A 16163-nucleotide genomic window follows, 5' to 3' on the forward strand; every position below is an offset into this window, starting at 1 on the left:
AGAGAGGAGCAGCACCAGGCTTTCCTTGCTCCTGGGCGTTGCCTGCCTTGCCCTGCCTCTGGCTTTCCTGATCTGGAATATGAATATTCTTCCTGTGAATATGAAGCCTTCTGAGCCACTGCAGTCCTGGGCCTGTGGTGGGTTGGTCAGCAGCACCATTCCCGCTGCATGCATGTTTAACCACAGCCTGGATATGACTCCTTCTGAGTCTCTCTTCTGCCTTACTCAGCCTCTAGTCCTTCCTGAGTATCAGTCCTCTTCAGAAAGTAAACTAGAAATAGAAGGAAGGAGAGAGAAAGGGAACCTAGAAAAGAAACTTCCATAAATTTGGAGACAGTCAATGTATAAAGGGAGGGGACTGTGAGTATATGAGGAAGGAAAGTTTATTCCTGTCCATAGATGGCAAGAAAGTTCTGGGGAGAATATCTAGTAGTTCACATTGTTTCAATGAAGCAAGTTTTTCTAAGACCCTCTCAAGGAAAAATTCAAAGGCCAAGCTTGCCCTGGGGCCAAAGTACAAATGAGGTGAAGTATATCCTTGGCAGAATCCACCCCTTTTCCTGTCCGTATTTAGGTAAATCCCTCCCTTCCAACTTCCTTTCTTTGCAGATAGCTGTCCACCTCCAGCCCATCTTCTGTCTCCTTTCCCATCCTATTTTTCCCTCTGGATGCTCAAAATCTCCTATCATGGCATTTTAGCATGCTCCGATGGCCCCTGAAACACCCTGAGCTTTTCTTCAGCATCCTTCCTCTTAATCATCACTCCTGTTCTTGAAACACAGAATACATATCTAATCCACATCAAAATATGAATGAGAACAGACACTCTATGATATTTAATTTGCATGCAAGTTGTATTCAAATTGTTTTGTGGTATTTTTAATTTATTCCAAACTTATTCCTTACAACAGGGGGGCCCTGATGGAGAAGAGCTCTTGCTCCTTGGTAGAAAAATCAAAAACTTTCCCACGTTCTCTTCTAAAACATCTTCACATCCCATCTTTCTTCTTATTGGATTCATTACTGGCGAATCATTGCTGATTACTGCTTCAGTTTGTCTGGTCTTCCCCAGTATTTTCTCTATAATTAAATATCTGTTGAGGGGGTGAGTGGGTGGGTGTCTGTGTGTGTTATGAGTTGAGAGAAATAAAAATGCAAGGGAAAAGTAAAAGCTTACACTGCAGAGGAATGGCGATACCACTTGCTGTAATTTAGATGTACTGTGAGTCCTCGTACCTCATGTTATTGCCTACCATATGCTGTTATTTGCGTCTTAAACACTTGGTTTATCAGAAATATTTCTTTTCCGAAGAAAGGAAGGATTGTCCTTTGCTTAAATAGATAAAACGGAAAGCTTGTACAAGATCAGTAGATCCCAAATGCCATTCTGAATACCATTTCCATCAGAATCACTAGAGCGCCCGTTAAAATGCATTTCGCTGTCTTATTCCCGAGTTTTTTGAATGAGAATCTCTGTGTAGATGCTGGTTGATTTAAGTACCCCAGAGGACTTTTATGCACAGTCAGTTTGCAAACCACATGATTTATAAATGAGTTTCTCATTTTACACTGTAAGAATCTAAGACTTGACTCTGGTGACCTTCTAGTGTGCTTTTCCAGGAATTTCCAGGAATCTTCACAGCAACTTTCTGCTTCACCTCATCAGAGATTCTTTGTTGGCTTTTTTCAGATTTATACCAAGTGGAGACAAATAGAGTCCTGTGAATTCCTTAAAATGCAAGTTTAACATCAGGCAGCATAAATACGATTACATGTGTTATTTACTATTTTTGAAATTAACTGTTATAATAATAACAACTTAATAATTATGATTTAATTATTGCATAGCGTCTGAATGATTCTTGCTCAGATAGTATGATTATTAACCATCTAATTTAAAAACTACACATGTTTGGGTGTTTTTATGAATAATGGTATTTGTTGTAGTATTTTTTTCTTACCTAGTTTTACTTCAAAAGAATACTTATTATTTTGTGCTCTGCTGTCCCAAATGACTCATTGTTCCTTTGTTTTCAGGGTGGAGATGAAGAGGACATTTCACTCACTGCATATGTTGTTGGGATGTTCTTTGAAGCTGGGCTCAATTTCACTGTATGGATCCCCATCATCTTCTGATTTCAGTCAGCTGAATGCACATTAAATAGACTGTAGAGTCAGAGTCACTTGAGATTCTAAGACTGGATGAAACCCCGAGATAACATTTAGTTTACTACCACCCTTTAAATTCCTGCTGTTCAAACTGTTTTTCATTCATAGACAACTTTGAAAAACAGGATTGAGTTTCTCCCTAGGGAGAATACGCATATGCACACAAAAACGACTTATTCACACAGCTGCAGGCATTCACATCTCTCCTGAAGTTCAGCCATGAATTTCAGATTGAGAACCCCTGCTCTAAGTAAAGCCATAGCCTAGTATTCTGTTTCTCTCTCAACAGTGAGTAAACATTTTCAACTCAAGTGTGGCTCACCCTCGCCACCTCCCAATCCATAGGTTAGATTTCCAAAATCTATTCCTGAACTAAGATGCTAGGAATTGTCAGGGTCATTAGTATACCTTGAAAATTATCTTCAAAAATGTAAACCTCTTGGGCCTATGATAAATTTGGAGGCTTTGCCACATAGAAGACATTCATAACTAAAATATCACTGATCAGATATAAAAACTACCATTTTCTTACTAAATTTTATTGGGCCGAGCATGGTGGTTCATGTCTATAATCCAAGCACTTTGGGAGGCTGAGGCAGGTGGATTACCTGAGGTCAGAAGTTCAAGACCAGCCTGGCCAACATGGTGAAACCCTGTCTCTACTAAAAATACAAAAATTAGCTGGGCTTGGTGGTGCATGCCTGTGATCCCAGCTACTTGGGGGACGGAGGCAGGAGAATCGCTTGAACTTGGGAGGTGGAGGTTGCAGTGAGCTGAGATCATGCCACTGCACTCCAGCCTGGGTAACAGAGCGAGACTCTATCTAAAAAAAAAAAAAAAAGTATTGCTTAGGTACTAATGATGACATTATGAATTTATTTTAATGATATTTTTGAAGGATAAAATATATGTGTATATATAAAAGGATTTGTATGTAAAATATACTTTGAGGATATATTATATATATATTATAAACAATGATTAGTTTAAATGTTCAGCAAGCTCATGGAATGTTCAGTTATCAGTTTACAATGTATAATTCTTCTTCCTGACCAACAGTTTCCTGCTCTACGAAGCGCACTCTTTTGCCTTGAAGAGGCATTGGACAGTGGTGTCACTAATGGCTACAATCATGCGATTCTAGCTTACACTTTTGCCTTAGCTGGAGAAGAGCAGAAAGTGGAATCTTTACTCCAGACCCTGGATCAATCTGCCACAAAAATAAGTAACGTTATTATTCATTGTTGCTAGTGGGGGTGAGGAAGCGTTCTAAGCAGTCACATAGGAGCTCCCTCTTCACCAGCGTGTTTCTATTTCTCTTATGGAATTTATCAGTGGCCTTTATACCTTTCAAGAACACTGCATATTCTAGACTTTCCTCTTTTGCTTTATGCTAGCTTCCTCTCAAATGAGTGATGTGAGGGGAGTCAAGCCTGGTGACCAAGCCATAGACTATTATAACTACTGGGGAAGCTTAATCACCTGCTACTTAGAAAGTTGCTATTTAAGGCTGTAGTAATTTGCTATAGCTGTCATCAAATACCACATGCTGGATGACTTAAGCAACAAAAGTTTATTTTCTCACGCTTCTGGAGGCTAGAAGTCTAAGTTCAAGGTGTTGGAAGTGTGGTTTCTTCACCTGCAGGTGACCACATTCTCCCTTCATCTTCACAAGGTCTTTTGTGTGTGCACAGCCCTGCTCTCCCTTTTGTGTGTCCAAAATTCTTCTTCTCATAAGGGCACCAGTCAGATTGGATTGTGGCCCGTAAGCTTCATTTTAACTTAGTCACCTCTTTAAAAAGTCTTATCTCGGCCGGGTGCGGTGGCTCCAGCCTGTAATCCCAGCACTTTGGGAGGCCGAGACGGGCGGATCACGAGGTCAGCAGATCGAGACCATCATGGCGAACACGGTGAAACCCCGTCTCTACTAAAAAAATACAAAAAACTAGCCGGGCGAGGTGGCGGGCGCCTGTAGTCCCAGCTACTCGCGAGGCTGAGGCAGGAGAATGGCGTGAACCCAGGAGGCAGAGCTTACAGTGAGCTGAGATCTGGCCACTGCACTCCAATCTGGGTGACAGAGCGAGACTCCATCTCAAAAAAAAAAAAAAAAAAAAGTCTTATCTCCAAATACAGCCACATTTTGAGGTACTTGGAGTTGGGGTTTCAACATATAAATTTGAGGGGAACAATTCAGCACAAACAGAGGTCGGGAATGGAATTTGCATCCTTCTTTATGTGTAACCCATGACTTTTATACAGACTATGTGAAAATTCTTCCTTTTTCTCAGATAATGTCATCTACTGGGAAAGAGAAAGGAAACCCCAGACCGAAGAATTTCCATCCTTTACTCCCTGGGCACCTTCTGCTGAGACTGAGAAGACTTGCTATGTGCTGTTGGCTGTCATTTCCCGGAAAATTCCTGACCTCACCTATGCCAGTAAGATTGTGCAGTGGCTTGCCCAACAGATGAATTCCCATGGAGGCTTTTCTTCTACCCAGGTGATTAATGTAGGCCTGATATTAATAGCAGCTTGTTGAATGCAGAAGCTGTAACTCTATGACGAGTGAGATATTAATAGTAAAGATATCACAACAAATCCTTTCTGAGAAGAAGAATCGTGGATATTATTAATCCCATTTTATTTCCTCAACAATTATTTGTTGGCCAGTTATTGTGTATCGGGCACTCTACTAGGAAGCCTCTAAGTAGAAGTGAATGAAATGAGGCCACCTATTCCAGGAATTTATCACCATTTGTATCTTCATTCACACAGCAAACACAGAATAAGTCTAGAGGATATTTTTGTCATAAGCACCACTCTTGGTGGTACATTAGACACCTGATGATACTATGTTCAAATTATATATGGACCAAAAAGAAAGTTTTCTCTCTAGTTCTGTGGGCTATACACTGGGAAAAGCAAATGAAAAGAAGGAAAACAGGAGAAATGGGGGGTATGAGAAACAAGGACATGTTTTTCCTTACTTGGAAACAAATTGAAAATGAAAAAAAAAAAAAGTTTTATTTCCATGAGAAAAATCTGCATTTCTCTTTGTGTTTGGTCTTAGTTTCTGAGTAAAACCATATACTAATAAATTTCCAAAGATCTTTTCCTGATTCTGACTTCCCTTCTTTGAAGATAAGCAGAAAAAAAAGAATTATCCATGGCAGCCACAGGGGCCGCTGAATTATGTAACGCCTTAACTTTTAGAAAAGCTTTGACACCATTTTTAACCAAAGAGACTATATTTTATGAAAAATTTTTAGAAAGTAAAAACACAATTAAGATTTGTTGAAGAAAACTAATTTAAGTGGAAACAATTTGCACAAGCAAGTATATTTTCCTATCATTCAGGATATTGCTTCTTGGTGTTTTGCTGACCTGTTTTAGGAACATTTCTAAGGATTGATACGAAGTCTGTGGTCAAATGATGACCAATATTGTGTCATAACTGAGCTTGGATCATTGCTTGTGCTGTTCTGTGCAGGCAACTCCAGTTTGTCTTCTTGCCATAACCTGTTACATGAAGTTAACCTTCTCTAAGAATCAAAACACCGTTACCTTTAGCAGTGAAGGATCCAGTAAGACTTTCCAGGTTAACAGTGATAACCGCCTACTGGTCCAACATTCAGAACTAACAAAGGCACCTGGAGAATACACAGTAGATGTGGAAGGACACGGTTGTACATTTATCCAGGTAACAGAAATCTGCCTGAGAGGGTGATGAGTGTTTGCCAGTAAAAGAGTCAGACTGTTCAGTTCTACGTGAAGTGTTATCTGACCGTTTTGTGTATTTACACTATCAATAGCCGAAAATGCAAGTTATTTTATGAAAAGATACTCAGTTGTCGAAGTTTCTTGAGGAATATTGCTATTAGAAAGTATTCTATCTTCATTAAATTACATTATTCTGAAAGCTAAAGAATTTAACCCAATTCCCTGATGATAAAGATGTAAACTGCATTAATAATAGAAATAAGCAATAGGTTCTTTCTTTTAAAAAATGTTTTATTTTTAATTTTTATGGGTGTATAGTAGGTGTAAATATTTACAGGGTGCATGATACAGGCATACAATGTGTAAGAATCACGTCGGGGCAAGTGGGGTATGCATCACTTCAAGCATTTATCCTTTGTGTTAGAAATGATGGAAATATACTCTTAGTTATTTTAAAATGTAAAATTACTACTGACTATAGTCAGCCTGTATAATTCTTAATACAGGATGGGTTTTCTTATCATTTGCTATCCTTTCCAGGCCACGCTTAAGTACAATGTTCTCCTACCTAAGAAGGCATCTGGATTTTCTCTTTCCTTGGAAATAGTAAAGAACTCTTCTGATATCTTCCAGACTATTTTTGAGCTCACAGTGACCCTCAAGTAAGTGTCATATTTTGATAGTAACTCCCATGTGAGCAAGATGGTAAAATATTTAAAAAGTTTGAGCAGTAGTGAAATCACAAAATATAAATCATGGTAATATGATGAGTTCTCATGTTGGTGGTGACAATTCTACAGCACAGTCACTTTTTAGCCCTCTGTCCAGACACCACAATTTAGTACATCTTCAGCTAAATCAGAGCTAAAATGAGGCAAGTATAACATGCAGTCTACGTGAGCATGATTTGAAAGCTTTCGCTGCACTGATATTCCAATGACACTTTCTATTCTGTTGTATGGAAGTACTCCTAGTTTTGAAAAACAGATTCTATATTTCTTTCTCAAGACAAGCATGCATGGTCATATAGTAGCAAGCCCACAAATGTTTATTTTATAACTGTAAAGAGTAAAATTTTAGATTTTTACTTTTCAGAATAGAAAAACAAAATGATCCTCTTGATTTCAAGCATGATTTATAGATGCTAAAGGATGTTAGCCTTAGTTAATATGTGGAAAGCATTGAGTAAAATTAGTTTGGCAGATATTCTTTAGAATTTCTAAATAAAAATCTCTTGAGCTCCAGGGCTAAGAACTCAATGAACTGGGGAACTCTTTTTTTTTTTTTTGAGACAGAATCTCACTTTGTCACCCAGGCTGCAGTGCAATGGCACAGTGGCACAATCTCAGCTCACTGCAACTTCCACCTCCTGGGTTCAAGGGATTCTTATGGCTCAGCCTCCCGAGTAGCTGGGATTACTGGCGTACATCACCACATCTGGCTAATTTTTCTATTTTTAGTAGAGTCAGGGTTTTGCCATGTTGCCCAGGCTGATCTTGAACTCTGACCCTCAAGTGATCCACCCACATTGGCCTCCAAAAGTGCTGGGATTACAGGTGTGAGCAACCATGCCCTGATGAACTATGGAACTCTTAACTTCATACCCCAATAGTCTTATCCAGAAGCAGGAAACTGAGCTAGAAGATCTCTTGGAGACATGTCTACTCCATAATTCTGCTAATATACCACCTTGTAAGCAAAGATGTCCTCTAAGTGTTATGCAAATCTAACACTAACCTAAGTATATGTAATATAGATTTAGAAGCTTTGTTTATCCGTTCAAACTTTGAGACTGAAGGTAAGCTTAAGACCAGGATGTGGGGGAGATTTCATGTCAGATAATTCATTATTTGCTCCAATGTCTGTTGCTATGTATCATCTCTTTCATTATCATTCTGATCATGCCTATTCACAGATGCTTGAAAATGACTTTCTTCAAATTTTCTCTTCGGCTTTTACCTGTCCTCCAGACTTCTAGCCAATTAGTATTTATCCACCTGGCACTCTCATTATGAGATAAGTCACTTTTTAAAATTGATATCTAAACTAGTGTTTTCTTAAACTTTTCAGATATACTGGAATTCACAATAAATCCAGTATTGTGGTTACAGATGTAAAAATGCTATCAGGATTTACTCCAGCCATGTCTTCCATTGAAGAGGTAAGTAATAGAAGCCTAATCTGTCAGCACAAAGACAGCTCCATAGAGTATAAAAATAAAATAAATACTTGTTTAGCAGTTGTTTAGCAAAACAAAACTATAGAATTCTTCAACATTCACCTTTATATTTTTACGCTAACACTGGAGAGCTGGTGTATTTAATTCATACAAATTAGCAGTCAATATTTCCCATGGTTCGTCATATATTTTTCTTTAGTTGCTATCCATGCTTATGAAAACATCATGGCACCAAGGAATGTTCCATAAAACAGAACCTGACATGGAAAAGCATGGACATTCAGTTCTGCAGTGGTGCTGTCATTTGTTCTAATATCTATTCTCTATCCTTCCCTAACAATTTCTTCAAAGCTTGAAAACAAGGGCCAAGTGATGAAGACTGAAGTCAAGAATGGCCATGTTCTTTTCTATTTGGAAAATGTAAGTTTAGCAATAATTTTTTTCTTTAAAGGTTTTCTTTTTTCCTTCTAAGGGCAATTGGATGCTTCCATTTCTTATAGAATGATAGGATTTTAAAAGGAAAAAAATAAGTAACATTAAGGATGACCAGTGTTCTATCCCACTGATCGTCTATCTTCTCCTTGCTAGTTCTAAGGCTATTTCATATATGCCCTGGCTACGTGACTAGATAGCTTTCCTCTCCCTATCAAACACAGTCTGGTCACAGAGTAGATGTGTAATTATTTTATAATTTGATTAAACTCTCACAAAGTTTGCCATAATTTTTTAAATTACAATTGTGTATTGAAGGTGTGTGGTGTGATGTTTTGATGTAGTGAGCTGATTGTTATCATCTAGCGTGATTATATGTGAAACAGCTGACTAAAACATCCCTCTCTTCACACAGTTACCTCTTCTTTTTTCATGATGAAGCACTTAAGATCTACTCCCTTAGGGAATATTATATATACAGTATAGCAATGTCAACTGTAGGCTACTGCTGTATCTGAGATTTGTAGAATGTATTCATTCTGCACAGGTGAAGCTTTCTATCCTTTGACCAGCATCTCCCCATTTTCCCTTTCCTGATAACTACCATTCTCTCTGCATCTGTGAATTCAACTTTAGATTTAACTTACAGGTGAGATCCTGCAGTGTTTTCTGTGTGTGTCTGGTTTATTTCACTCCAAATAGTTTCCTCCAAGTTTGTCAATGTTGTTGCAAATGGCAGAAATTCTTTTTAAGGCTGAATAATTTGTGTGTGTGTGTATATATATATATATATACGTATATATATATATGTGTGTGTATATATATACGTATATATATATATGTATATATATATGCCTCGGTTTCATTATTCATTCATCTGTTTCGAACATTTAGGTTGGTTCCTTATGTTGGCTATCATAATGAAAGAATGAGCGTGGGATTGCAGCTGTCTCTTCAAGATATTAATCTCATTTTCTTTGGATGCACACCCAGAAATGGGATTGCTGGATCATAGGATAGTTCTATTTTTATTTTTCCCAGGAAAAGCCAAACTGTGGCTTGCAGTTTAGAGACGTCTTTTCTATGTGTTATCGTTACCACTCACATAAATGCCTACATTCCTCTAAGACTTCCAGCTAAATTCCTCTCACCTCAATGTAAGCAAAGGAACTGAAAATTTTATATGATTTAAGGTTAGCAACTCATTATTTTGCCAATATGTAAGTTAATCATACCCTAGATCTATTTAATTATGTAGATCATAAACTTCTGGGGATAATTTTCTCAGTGATTATCTTTTCTCAGACTTGCTACAATGTAATTATAATTTGTGTCATTACAGGTTTTTGGTACAGCCTACAGTTTCACTTTTTCTGTTGAGCAGAGCAACCTTGTGTTCAACATTCAGCCAGCCCCGGTCATGGTCTACGATTATTATGAAAAAGGTAGGCAAGCAACAGCCATGCCCTAAGGCTATTGAACATGGTATTTATATCTAACATTCCCGAGCTACTAAACTTTCCAAAATCAACCTCTGTCTTCACAGAGTAAGCAATAGACGGCATTACTTTGTATACTGGTTTCTTTCTTCCATGATGCGTCTTCTAACTGAACCCATTTTCCAGTTACCAGGGTTTTTCAACAGCAGAATCCTTTTAATATAATCTGACAGGGCTCCACTTGAACTTGAAATACAAGACACATGAAGCTTCCAGGTCTTTTTGTTGTTGTCATTGTTGTTCATGCTAAGACTGACCATTCCAAGCTACCTCTAAGGACTTTGACTTAAAAAGGGGAGTGGGGAATATTCTGAAATGCTATTTTAAAAATTTGATCGATTAATTTCTAAAACGATTACTAAGATGTCGTAGAGATCATACAACTGTTCCCTGGAAGGTTGGTGCTATTTGTTTCTTGTCGAATGCTGTGTGAAGTTTGTCGAGTATTTGAATTTTGTCTCTGTTATTTACTAATAGAATGTATTTCATCAAGTGTCTTAAATATTATTAGCATATTTCTGGATGTATAAAATGGGAAAGTAATTGTCTCTATTTCAAAATTATTGGAAAGATTAGATCGAATGTGCCTATATCATCTACTTAATAAAAATACATGTTCCCTTTATTTTTTCAGAAGAATATGCCCTTGCTTTTTACAACATCGACAGTAGTTCAGTTTCCGAGTGAGACAAAGCAATTACTGGAAGAGGTAAAGAAATTTTATTACATCATAAACCATTGAAAACACATCTAAGAAGAAAATGAAAACCTAAATAAGATAGAACAATGGTTGAAGAAAGACAAGTGTTTGGTACTTCATTAGAATTGTGTAACTGTGTACTACATGAGTATTCTGATAGTCGTTAAGATTGTATTAATTTCTTTAAAAATAGCTTTACAGAATTCACAGCTATATACGTACCTTTTATAAATCTCTCATTTTTGTTTTGTAAGTTGACAGGTCAGTAAAAATTTAGGCACATGTATTTGTACATATGCATGTATACGTATGAGACATGTCTATGTGCCTATATATGCATGTTTTTATATCTAAATATTTATATATACATACAAACATGTGTTTATTGTTTAAACAATGTTTTAAATACCAGGTGGAAAAGCATTTCTTTTAACAAACTGATTCTTCTGTATCAAACCTGGAAAAATTTCATGAACCATCTGGCATCCTGAACAGTCCACAATCTGCTCTGGCTTCTTATCAGGTTTTATTTCCTTGTCATCCCATTAAATGTTGTCATTTTGCAACTGAGTCTATGATTTTTTTTTTCCTTCCAGTACTTTATTCACAGTTTTAATCCTAGAAAACGCAGGGGTTTTTTTGACAGCAACTTGAATAATTTGCTGTATTGCTGTCAACTCTAAATTCAAATGTTTAGACATTATGGAATACAGAGTTAGAATTCTTCCATATCCAAAGAGAGAGAGAGAGAAAGAAGTAGGGGAAGAGAAAGAAGCAGACTAAGTGAAAGTTGAAATGGACTCCATGTTAATTCAAGGAAACAAAAATAAACACACACAACATGGACTAGAATGTATCTTCCAAGATCAAATCTGCCTCCTTAGGCCTAATCCAACGTTGCCCATCCCGTTGGAGCAAAGGCATTGCTTATGCAGAGGAGAGGCCAGCACATCCTTTGCTTGCATCCTTACTCACTAGGTAAACACACCCCTCACACTCCAGATGTGGCCAGTCGTCACCCCCGAGGGATACTGGTCAGGTACTCAGGGATGGTTGAGAAATGATTGTGGCCTGCCTCAGACCACCCCACGCAGTGGGCTCGGCAGATTTCCAAAGTGCAGAGACAGCATTGCAAAGGCAGAGTGTGCCAGGATGGGCCCTGCACATACACTGTACAATCCATCTCAGATGAGGTGATGGGAGCAAGTTGGCGTGTCCCAGCCCACAGGCACTGCTCCTCACACCCCCACCTGGGTGGGAGCCATCACAGACTAGCATCCCCTTGTGCTGCCCCGATCCTGGTTTTCTGGCTGGCTTTGCAGATCAAAGGGCATCCTTCCACTTGGACAAATCCTTGGGGAGACATCTCTCAGAAGACAGTCCTAGAACATGGAATGTGACCTTGTTTGGAAATAGGGTCTTTGCAGATGTTACCAAAGTAAGAGGAGCTCACAGTGGATTAGAGTGGGCCCCACCTAGTCTAACGATTCCTGTCCTTAAGAGAACACACACACACACACACACACACACACACACACACACAAGAATGTGCCTGTGAAAATGGAGGCAGAGCTTAGAGTGATGTTTCTACAAGGCACGGGACATGGACAGTTGCCAGAAACCAGCAGAAGTCAAGAGAGAGCCATGGAGTTGATCTGCCTCACAGCCTCTAGTAGGAACTCGTCCTGCCACTACCTTGACTTTGCATTTCTAGCCTTTGCAACTGATGGAATAAACTCTTGTTGTTTAAAACCAGCCAGGTGTGGCATGTTTTTATGTGAGCCCTAGGAACCCAATACTGACTTTCAAGGGCCTCATCCCACTGACTTCAAAGCAGGCCTGGATCTGTGTGTTGTCTCAGTTCTGGGAGCTCCCATGAGCCTGCAGAGAGATTGCAAGGTCTTCCTGAACGCTGCCTGAAGAGGAAAGAGGGACTCAGAGGATTGCCCCAATATCACCCCTCCCTCCTCCCAAATTCTGCTGGGCTCTCCCACTACCCCAGGAAGACATCCCTGCTAACTTCTGCCCTGCAAGTTGACCCTGACATTTTCAAGTGTCACCTGCCCCTGTGAACTTGAATGGATTGCTCTGTTCTTTGCCCAAGAGTAGAAACATCTGCCTGGGGTGCAGTTTGTCCCAGTGGCTGGGACTTTCCTGACACACAGCTCCCCTTATCTGCTGTGGAGTGGTCTCACTGACATCCGGGCAAGCAACTGGAAGAAGCGTCAGCCCCAGTTCTAAAGGTTCACAGTGACTGGCAGCTGGGATTGAGACAGACACGCCTTCTGTAGGTGGACTTTGGTGCTGGCCCTGGTTGTCCTTTTATAGACATTACCTTTGGAAGGGGCACAATTTTCACCCACCTGCCCTGCCAGTGTGGCGGGGTTTTTTTATTCTTTGTATCCAGTTGTTTCTTGGTGGACAGAATGGAAGATATGCCTTTTCCTAAGCATGGCTGTGGCACAAGAGGCTTTCCAAAGCAGCTGCTCAGGTGTCTCAGCCTGGAAACCAGGATGGGTTGAGAGGGAGCGTCTTCCTGAGCCCTCAGTATGTCATCCACAACAGACAGGAAAGGCTCTGGGGAGTTGTTCTTCACCGCTTCCAGAGCTGAAACCAGAATGAGACTACTTGTCTCTCCAAAAAATAAAAAAAAAAAAAATTATCTGGGCTTGGCAGCATGCACCTGTAGTCCTAGCTACTTGGGAGGCTGAGGCAGGAGGATTGTTTGTGTGTGCCCAGGAGTTTGAGGATACAATGAGCCATGATCGCACTGAAGCCTGGGTGACAGAGAAAGAACCTGTCTAAAAAAAAAAAAAAAAAAAGAAAAAGAAAAAGAAAAAGAAATCACCTTGTTTGTGAATACAATTTCTTTCTTTCTAATCTTACTACTTTTATTTTATGTTATTTTCATGCCTTATTGTATTGGCTAGGACTTCCAATACCATGTTGAATAGGAGCGATGAGAGTAAACATCCTTGCCTCGTTCTCAATCTTATGGAGAAGGCAATAAGTTTTTCATCACTAAGTAAGATGTTTGCTGTAGGCTTTTTGAAGGTGCCATACATCAGGTTAAGAAGCTTGCTTCTATTCTTAGTTTGCAGAAAATCTATAATAGGAAAATATGTTGAATTCTGTAAAATATTTTTCTATATCACTTGGTGTGATCATGTTGATTTTCTTGTTAGATTATTACTATGGCAGATTACATTGATTGATCTTCAAGTATTGAAGCAGTCTTGCATTCCCAGGAAAAACCCACTTGGTTCTGGTGTATTCCAAGGACTACATAAACACACACACAAACACACAGACACACATACACACACTCCAGAAGTAACACAAGTTCAAAATACAAAACTCAATTTAATTTGCATATACTAACAATAACTAACAGAAAATCGACATTTTAAAATAATTGCATTTGTACTATCTCTGAAAAAAATGAAATGATTTAAGTCTCTATAAGATCTGTATGCTGAAAATGTACAAAATCCTGTAAACAAAATCACAGAAGACCTAAATCAATGAAGAAATATATGGACTCATGGATTGAAATACTCAATATAGTAAAGATTTCAATTCTTCCCAAATTGATCTATACTTTTAATACAGCTCCATCAAAATCCTACCAAAGGATATGTTGCGTATCAGGTGATCTGATTTAAAAAAACATGCAAAGATTAAAAGGTAGAAAAAAGAATGACATTGGAAAAGTGATGCTACACAATTTTAAAGTTCTGCTCCAATTCTAAAGTAGTCAAGACAGTGTGAATCCAGCAAAGGGATAGACACAGAGATCAATGGGACAGACTGTGTCCAGGAATAGATCTACACAGACATGGAAAATTGATTTCTAACAAAGCTGCAAAGACAACTCAATAGAGAAAGAATAATCTTTCAACAAATGCTACTGAAACAACTCAACTTTCATATGCAAAAAATTGAACCTCAACCTAAAGCTCCTACTTTATATAAACATTAATTCAAATGGAGCGCAGATTTAAATAAAAAATGTTTAACACTATGAAACTTTTAGAAGAAACTGTAGGAGAAATATTCAAGACTAAGTTGTCAGACATGACACCAACATAACAATTCATAGAAGAAAATACTGATAAAATGAACTTCCTCAATATTTAGGACATTTGCTCTGTGAAGGATCTTATTAAGAGGATAAAAAGACATGCTACAGACTGAGTGAAAACATAGCACAAACCATATAGCGGACAAAGGACTTGTATGTAGAATCTATGAAGAACCTTCAAAATTCATCACTTAAAAGAAAAAAAATCCTATGAAAAAGTGGGCAAAAGACATGAAAAGACACTTTGTCAAAGAAAGAACACGAACAGCAAAGAAGCACAAGTGAATAGGATCAGCATCAGTAACCATTAGAGAAATGCAAATTAAAACAATGAGGTATCACTACGTCTGTTAGAATGGATAAGGTCAATGATGACACCAAATGCCGGCAAGATTGCTTAGAAACCAGATAACCCACACATCACTGGCATCACTTGAACAAGATATAGACACGCTGGAAAAGAGTTTGGCAGTTTCTTATAAAACCAAAGGTACACGTCCTATGTGACTCAGCAATTTCACTCTTCAGGATTTAACCAGAAGAATGAAAACAGGTTCACAAAAACCTGTACATGAATGTTCTTAAAAGTTTTATTCAAAATAGCCTCAAACTGGAAACCACCCAAATATCTTTCAATGGTGAAAGACTCAACAAATTCTATTATATCCATATAAGAGAATACTACCCAGGAATAAAAAGCAAGAAATTATTGATACAGGCAACAACTTGGAAGTTTTGTTAGAGCATGAAACTTGGTGAAAAAAGCCAATCTTTTGTTGAAGATTGGGTTTTGGTTTTTGTTGAAGAAAGAAAAAAACTTTCTCTTGTGAAAAAAGCCAATCTTCTAAAAGGTTTTATGCTTATAAGATTCCATGTATAAAACATTCTCCTATTGCAGGATAATTTAGGAATCAGAGAGACTGAGGGGTTGAGGAGGACATTTATTATTTAGGTGCACCAGTCCAGTTGGATTAACATCCAAAGGACTGAGCCCCGAACGAAGAGTCAAGTTACCTTTTAAGCATTTTGTGGGACGGGGGGAGTTCTGTGCAGGGGGAAGCATATTACAGAATCAAGAAACAAAGACAGTTATTCAATTGAGACTCGCATTACATTATTTCTTACTTTTCAAGGAAAAACATGTTTTGCGACTTGAGTTTATCTGTCTAGTGACCTTGCAGCTGCACAGCTAGAGAAACGGGTCTTCGTAATGCCTGGGAAAGGGAGAGATAAGGCTCACTAGTCACAGAAAAACAGGCAGTTAATTGTTAAAGACTCCAGCTGTTTCTCTTCCTCAGGGGGAACTGGGTTTTCTTACATACAGATGAGTTTTTGCTTACACATTCTTTAATTTCTTTTAATTCCTGTTCCACTCCAACT

The 16163-nt window shown here is 38.4% G+C and overlaps 1 protein-coding gene across 1 annotated transcript in view; it reads left to right on the forward strand.

Annotated features, from left to right (window-relative positions):
• LOC104672829 (ovostatin homolog 2-like) overlaps positions 1-11262 on the forward strand; it is a 46386-nt gene extending 35124 nt beyond the window's left edge. Inside the window, 9 exon segments of the mRNA XM_030938931.1 lie at positions 2038-2112; positions 3229-3394; positions 4458-4669; positions 5660-5869; positions 6430-6551; positions 7960-8050; positions 8420-8488; positions 9843-9945; positions 10634-11262. Of these exon segments, the coding sequence (XP_030794791.1) occupies positions 2038-2112; positions 3229-3394; positions 4458-4669; positions 5660-5869; positions 6430-6551; positions 7960-8050; positions 8420-8488; positions 9843-9945; positions 10634-10686 (1101 nt within the window). The 3' untranslated portion in view covers positions 10687-11262.
• The last annotated feature ends 4901 nt before the right edge of the window (positions 11263-16163 follow it).

The sequence above is a fragment of the Rhinopithecus roxellana genome, chromosome 10 (genome assembly GCF_007565055.1).
Source record: "Rhinopithecus roxellana isolate Shanxi Qingling chromosome 10, ASM756505v1, whole genome shotgun sequence".
Taxonomy (NCBI): domain Eukaryota; kingdom Metazoa; phylum Chordata; class Mammalia; order Primates; family Cercopithecidae; genus Rhinopithecus; species Rhinopithecus roxellana.